This window comes from Colobus angolensis, unplaced genomic scaffold, assembly GCF_000951035.1.
Source record: "Colobus angolensis palliatus isolate OR3802 unplaced genomic scaffold, Cang.pa_1.0 Scaffold442, whole genome shotgun sequence".
In the NCBI taxonomy this organism is placed as follows: domain Eukaryota; kingdom Metazoa; phylum Chordata; class Mammalia; order Primates; family Cercopithecidae; genus Colobus; species Colobus angolensis.
This window is the reverse complement of record NW_012117844.1, coordinates 588510-595379: the sequence shown is the minus strand read 5'-3', so window position 1 is coordinate 595379 and position 6870 is coordinate 588510. Positions and strand designations below refer to the sequence as shown.

Genomic DNA, 6870 nt, shown 5'->3' with positions numbered 1-6870 from the left:
CAGCCTCCCGAGTAGCTGGGACTACAGGCGCCCGCCACCTCGCCCGGCTAGTTTTTTGTATTTTTTAGTAGAGACGGGGTTTCACCGTATTAGCCAGGATGGTCTCGATCTCCTGACCTTGTGATCTGCCCGTTTCGGCCTCCCAAAGTGCTGGGATTACAGGCTTGAGCCACTACGCCCAACCGGAAATTAGTAACTTTCTAGACTAATTTATTGAATAATCTAAATGATGCCTTTTACAAAGGATAATTCTAACAAACATAGAAAAATATTACTGTATTTGGAAATTTCAATTTGTGTAACTTCAAAAAACTACAAATTAAGCTGAATACAGTGGCTCACACCTGTAATCCCAGCACTGTGAAGGTGCTGAAGCAAAAGGATCACTTGAGGCCAGGAATTCAAGATCAGCCTGGGCAAACATAGTGAGACCCCGTCTCTACAAATACAACAACAAAAAAAATTTGTAATAAATTTTTTTAAAGTGCAAATTTAGCCTGGACAACATGAGACCCCATCTTTACAAAAGTTTTTAAAAATTAGCCAAGCACGGTTGCTCACATCCATAATTCCAGCTACTCAGAAGGCTGAAACTGGAGGATCGCTTGAGCACAGGAGGTTGAGGCTGTAGTGAGCTGTGATCAAACCACTGTACTCCAGCGTGGGGGACAGAAGGCCCTCGCAAAAAAATTATTTTCAAAAGTGCAAACTGAAAATTTGGGTGAAAATATGAAAAACCACATCCATTACAAGGAACTAAGTTTAACAAAACCCCTAAATGGCCCTATGATTTTCATTAGAAAAGTGTACTCGATTTAAACAAAACTAAACAGGTAATATCATTCACACAAGTTTTTCAGTCTTTTATAGCGCTTCAATATTCTTCTCATTACCAGAGTTATCTTATATACCTGAATGTTATGTTGCAAAAAAAAAAAAAATTAAAAAATAAACTATTAAAAAAGCCCAAATATTGTATTATTTACATGTGATTACAGAAAACATTTCCAAATGGTGTAGTTTTTCTAAATAATGCAATTTTTCCAACACTTTATACTTAGTGTATACAAAAATGCTAATTATCTAGAACTAATTTTCTAGTAGAGTAACATTATACATGAAATTACCTACATGTCCTAATGATTCTAAAGTATTCATAGAACCACTGTGTATTTTTAACTTACGCTGGGTGACTATTTTAAATACAAACCTACTCCATAATGTGATCTTTCCAAAGTAACAACAGCTAAAGGATCTTATACACAATCTGAGAATGCATTATTATAACTAAATTTGTAGGGAACTGCTTATGACTTAGTTACATTTAAGAACAAAGTTCCTGATAACTTTATATTCATGCAGATAAGTGAAATACTGTAAAAAAAAAAAAAAAAATTAGTATTTCTTTCCCCACAAAGAAGCAAGCAAACAAAAACAAACTAAAAGTGATTATCTGGTAAAAATTCAGTATAAAGACAGAGAGTAAGAGCTGCTTGGCTAACTTAGAAATTAAATTTACTTAAATGTCTACCTTAAAATGTCTAAGGTATAGGAAACATCTTCAGGTTTTCAATTCAGGACAAATGTTTAATTTGCTTCTCCATCAAAAAAGACACACAATATTTTCTAAACAGAGAAAATAAGCTATGAATTGAATATTGAAAATTTTTAAGTATTTCAAATAACTGATTAAGAATGTGTTGTATACATAAAACAATTGTTTAACAGTAAGACTTTGTATTAATAAGCTGCACAACAGACAGAAGTTTATTCCTCCAACTATGAAGTACTTGTTTCTGGGCATCCAAATTTTCATATACCTTGAAGAGGGCACTGATGCTGTAAATGTAATCCTAAAATAATTTATCTTCCTCCAAAAATCTCTGCCATCGTGACTTTACATACCACACACATACAAAATACCTGGAAATAATTCAAATGTATAACAATAGGTGTATGTCATACATAAGAATACTATACAGTTTAAAAAGAAAACTAGATCTACATTGTTAACATGAACAAATATTCAAAATGAATGTGTGAAAAATGCAAGCTGCAGAATACATGTAAGAGTACGATATCAACTGTGTAAAGTTTAAAAACACACAACAGACTACATATTATTTATGGATACATACATATGCAGAAAAGGTATAAAAGCATGTACACAAAGAATACACATCAACTTCAGAATAGTGGTTACCTATGTAGGGGATGGCGAATGTAAAGAACGGGATGGATACAAACAAGCTTTAACTCTATCCATAATGTTCAATATTACAGAAGTATTTGAAACAAATATGGCATAACGTTAACATTGGTAAATCTGGTGGTGTTACAGTAGACACCCATTATTCTCTGTACTTTTCAATTTTAATATATTTCATAATAAAAATAAAAACATTCACAGAATAAAAAAAGCTCCAATCACTGCTACCATTTTCAGATTAATCAGGCATGCTAAAACACAACACACATTTTCTTTCCCAAATAAGACAATAAATATTAACAGAAGATGTTACATAATTGGCAATGTACACTTTTATAAAGTATCCATTGATTACTATATTAAAAATACACAATTAAACAGCAGGATTTAATGCTTCTACTTCAAAACCTCTACCTTTACTTGAGTCAAAGGATTTAATTTCACACCACAAACAGGCTTTCCTTGCTTTAAGAATATCCCTTTGAATTTTGCTTTATGTCATTTCCTTTAATTCAGAATAAAAGGTTTCATGTACAAGGTATAGAAGAGACTTGACTAACTACAGTTAAATAATACTAATAAATACACCTTAGAATAAACCGACAGTGGCTCAATCCAAAAATGATAATGATCACCAGTACAAAAACTTTCACTTTTCATTCTGAAATTTTAACCTGCAAGAGAAATACACATGATCTCTGTTCACCAAATATGTTTTTTTCTTGTCAGGAAAGTTTTCCCACCTTTGTCAGATTAATACTTCCTTGATCACAGATGAAGTCTTTCAAATTAAAGATAAACAACTACTTGCCTGTTGTTTCTGATATGCAGTATTTGGATTTATCTTTGATTCCAAGAGTAGTGATCCTGAAAGATAAAAAATAATATATAATAAGTCTCAGATGATAAAACCCTGAAAAAAATAAGAATACACATTAAAGTCGGGCACGGTGGCTCACGTCTGTAATTCTAGCACTTTGGGAGGCCGAAGCAGGCAGATTACGAGGTCAAGAGATCGAGACAATCCTGGCCAACATGGTGAAACTGTCTCTACTGAAAATACAAAAATTAGCTGGGAGTGGTGGCACGTGCCTGCAGTCCCAGATACGCGGGAGGCTGAGGCAGGAGAATCGCTTGAGACAGAGAGAGGAGGCAGAGGTTGCAGTAAGCCCAGATCACGCCACTGCACTCCAGCCTGGCAACAGAACAAGACTCTGTCTCCAAAAACAAAACAAAACAAAACAAAACACATTAAAAAAACACACACCACCCCCAAACTTTTCATGTCTTCTTACCCAGCTGGATATCTTAATAAAATGTATTCAAATTCACATTTTCTCTCCAAATCCAGGCTTCATATTTAATCTAAAATATTTCACCCTATTCCCATACACCCTTAAAGAAAATATTCATCTAAAACCAACATTCAAACCAAGGAATAAGGAGACTGGATGACTATTAAAATTTTATTGAAATAAAAATTTTAAGGTCTAAATGACCACTTCAAGCCATTCTTTTTAACAAAAGTTGTTTTATTGCATTCCCAGTTTAACAAATAATGCAAATTACAAAACAAAATCATGACAGGGATTAAATACTTAGTGTAGAAATTACAGTGCTGCATTTATCCTTTTCTCGTGAAGAACAAAAGAATACCTTCTGTAGAAATAAGTGATAACTATTTAAAATAAAAGGGAACGAGCAAGAATACAAAATATGTCAAGAATAAACCTAAGATTATTTTTCTAACTGCCCATATCAGTTGTTCAAATCAAGTCCAGATTACACTATAAAAGGCATTTTAATTACGGCTCTACATTTTGTAATTTAAAATACTTCACATGACTACAATAAACCAAAGAATACAGCAGTTTACAACCCGCTCTGGTGTCCCAACTTGCTTAGATTGTAAGGCATTCACTTTCTCATAGCGCCTTCTACAAAGGCAGCCCGAAGAAATCCCAGACTAAAGATGTATGTGCTTGTGTGTCCATGTATCGTGGCAACAGTCAGCAATACAGACAGGAAAAGGTGCCTTTTGGTTTTCCCCAGCACCTGTCGACTGTGGCACCTGGTTAGTACAATTGTTTTGTTTTGTTTTTTTTAACGAAACTCGGAAAGAAAAGTTTCGCTAAACCGTTTCTACTACACGTATAATGGATAAGAAAATAAAGGAATAAACGGGGAGGAGGGTGTCAGCTCCTAGGGCGACATCAGTACCTAGTCTCTCACTACTTCCTCCCTTCTCTCTCACACTCTTCCCTCTTTAAAAGAGGAGGGACTGGAAAGGAAGGAGTCCAATGCTTAAGAGGGATGGGAGGCGGACAGAGTCTCGCTCTCTGAGGATAAGTCCAGTCAAAAGCACAGTAGTTTGTTTTTGCCGTACACAAGAGTCAGCTCAGAACCAACAGGCTGTCCCTAAGTGGTAGCAACGGTAACGGGCCCAGGGCCCTAAACCCCAGGCTGTGCCCGGATCAGAGGCACTATCCCCTATTCTACGGTTCCGATAACCTTACCGTCGGACTCTGCCCGAACGAGCAGCGACATCCCCTTGAGCTCCTCCACGTAAGTGGAGGAGACGTGCCCGGTGCCTCGGTCGTCCCATTGCCGGTCTTCGTTCAGGGTATAGACCTTCACTCGCCGCCGCGTATCCGACATGGTGGCTGCTGTCTCCACCGCTCCAGCCGCCGCCTCCTCGCTCACCTCGTCTGCGCCCCTCACTCTTGGGAGACGGTAGAGGCGGTAGTGGCGGTGGCGGCGGCGGCTCCGGAGAGGCCCGAATTCACCATGGCTTCAAAGGTTCAGCCGCGAGAAGGGGTGACAAGAGCCACTGAGACCCTCCGCCCGGAGGCCCGGTTACCTCTCACTTCACCCCCGCATACACCCACCCTCCCGTCCCTTTGCCCCACAGGGCTCGCTCGCTCTCCCGCCGCCGCCGCGGTAACTACTACAGATCCGCCATCTTGTAACCCGACTCTCTCTGCCTTTCTCTTCCTCCTCCAGCAGGCTCGCACGGGCTGTCCTAGCAGGGGCTACGGCGGCCGACAAGTCCCATGAACAGCACCTCCGCTTCTGCACGCGCTTCCCAGGCCGGAGTGCTCGGCGCTCTCGCGAGGAGGGTACCCGACCAGGGCGGGAGTACTTCAGCGAGACTTCCTCCTCTTTCGGCCCCGCCTTCTGGCGCGGGGTCGAAATTGGGCGGGAGGTTCTCGCGTTCTCCCGGTCCCCGCTTGGGCCGCGAGAGGCCGCTAGGTGGAAGGCTACTGCGGTTCTGCACTTCGTCGGGTTGTTGGTTGGCTGGTAACAGGGTTTGACGTTCCGAGCGACTCAGCTCTGAGGAAAAAGCAAAGCAAACCGGAGAAGTACGTAGCCTTGAAGCGGAGTAACCAGGGACAGAAAGGAAGGAAAAGTGCTTTCATACCTTGACGGAAGGAAGCTCACTCCGTCCGCCTGAGGGGGAAAAAAAAGTTTAAACCTTTCTGTGAAAAAGAAAAAACGTGGAGCCCTTTCAGCCGAATGGAAGCCCACTAAACCTCGTTATGGAGTCTGTTATAATTAAGCATTTGCCCAGGAATTGTCTATGGACACGACTCTCCAGGCATTTCGTGCAAAAGTGTGTTGACGAATTCCTGTTTTCCGCAGAGCGCCTCACCGTGAAGGCTCTTAGTAGCTGACGATTGAAAAGCACATTTTCCGCTTCATGAAAATACAGTGCTCTTCTTCTTTTTGTAACCTTGCAAAGTAAATCTGCAGATAAGTTTAGGGACGTGGCGGGGAGCTACTTTCCTAACACATTTTATTTTTTTGATATTTCTGAGTTTCTTGTGGGCATTTCCTGCGTTCTCTACAGGGGTATTCTGCACTGAAGAAGGGAAGGAGGAATTCTCTCTGCATTGAGGTTATTATCGCACATTGTGCGGTGGATATAGTCACGCGCTGGGTCGTAGTAGCGTGTCGTTTATTTCAGTACCAGCTCGCTCTTGGTAGAATCCCTCTATTCGTTTTGTTGTTTTTGATACTCTCCTCTCTGCCGCCCAGGCTGGAGTGCAATGGCGCGATCTCGACTCACTGCAGCCTCAGCCTTCAGGGCTTAAGCGAGCCTCTCACCTCAGCCTCCCGAGTAGCTGGGACCATAAACGCCCGCTCCCCACCCCCGCTATATTCGTTCTTTAATACAGTCTCTCAGCTTGTTCAGCTGCCACTTCGGTGCAGCTCGTTAGCCAGATTGGTGAAAACCAGGCGAGAAGCGCACACTGACCCTGCAGTGCATCTTGGGAGTTGTAGTCATAACAAATCAATGGTCTTGTTAAAACATGCTTACGTTTTGACCAGATCCCTTATGTGTGGACACCCTTCAGCAGTACACTACGACGTGGGTCAGTGTACAGAACACATGCTGATAGAAATAATTTCAAAATCTGGATTCATCTTTTTTTAAATCTACAGGAGACCTCAGAAAATGTACTAAATCATAATATAATACGTAACAATAGAGCCAGTTAATCGATGTGATGATTGTGGACAAAATGTATTTTGACCTTAGAGAAAATAACATCTCTGCCTTGGAAGAGTCAGAATGCTTCACACAATTTTTGAGCCTGATGTTAGACACTCCAGCCTTCTGTCCGAGCCTCACCCTTCGGTTATTCCTCAGGAAGACT

The 6870-nt window shown here is 40.7% G+C and overlaps 1 protein-coding gene across 1 annotated transcript in view; it reads right to left on the bottom strand.

The window, feature by feature from the left end:
- The window catches only part of SMEK2 (SMEK homolog 2, suppressor of mek1 (Dictyostelium)), an 82943-nt gene extending 76461 nt beyond the window's left edge, over nucleotides 1–6482 (bottom strand). Inside the window, exons 1-4 of the mRNA XM_011957452.1 lie at nucleotides 6317–6482; nucleotides 5631–5659; nucleotides 4726–5542; nucleotides 3021–3076 (exon numbers count right to left, since the gene is read on the bottom strand). Of these exons, the coding sequence (XP_011812842.1) occupies nucleotides 3021–3076; nucleotides 4726–4867 (198 nt within the window). The 5' untranslated portion in view covers nucleotides 4868–5542; nucleotides 5631–5659; nucleotides 6317–6482. The remainder of the gene's footprint in view (nucleotides 1–3020; nucleotides 3077–4725; nucleotides 5543–5630; nucleotides 5660–6316) is intronic.
- Between the last annotated feature and the right edge of the window lie 388 nt (nucleotides 6483–6870).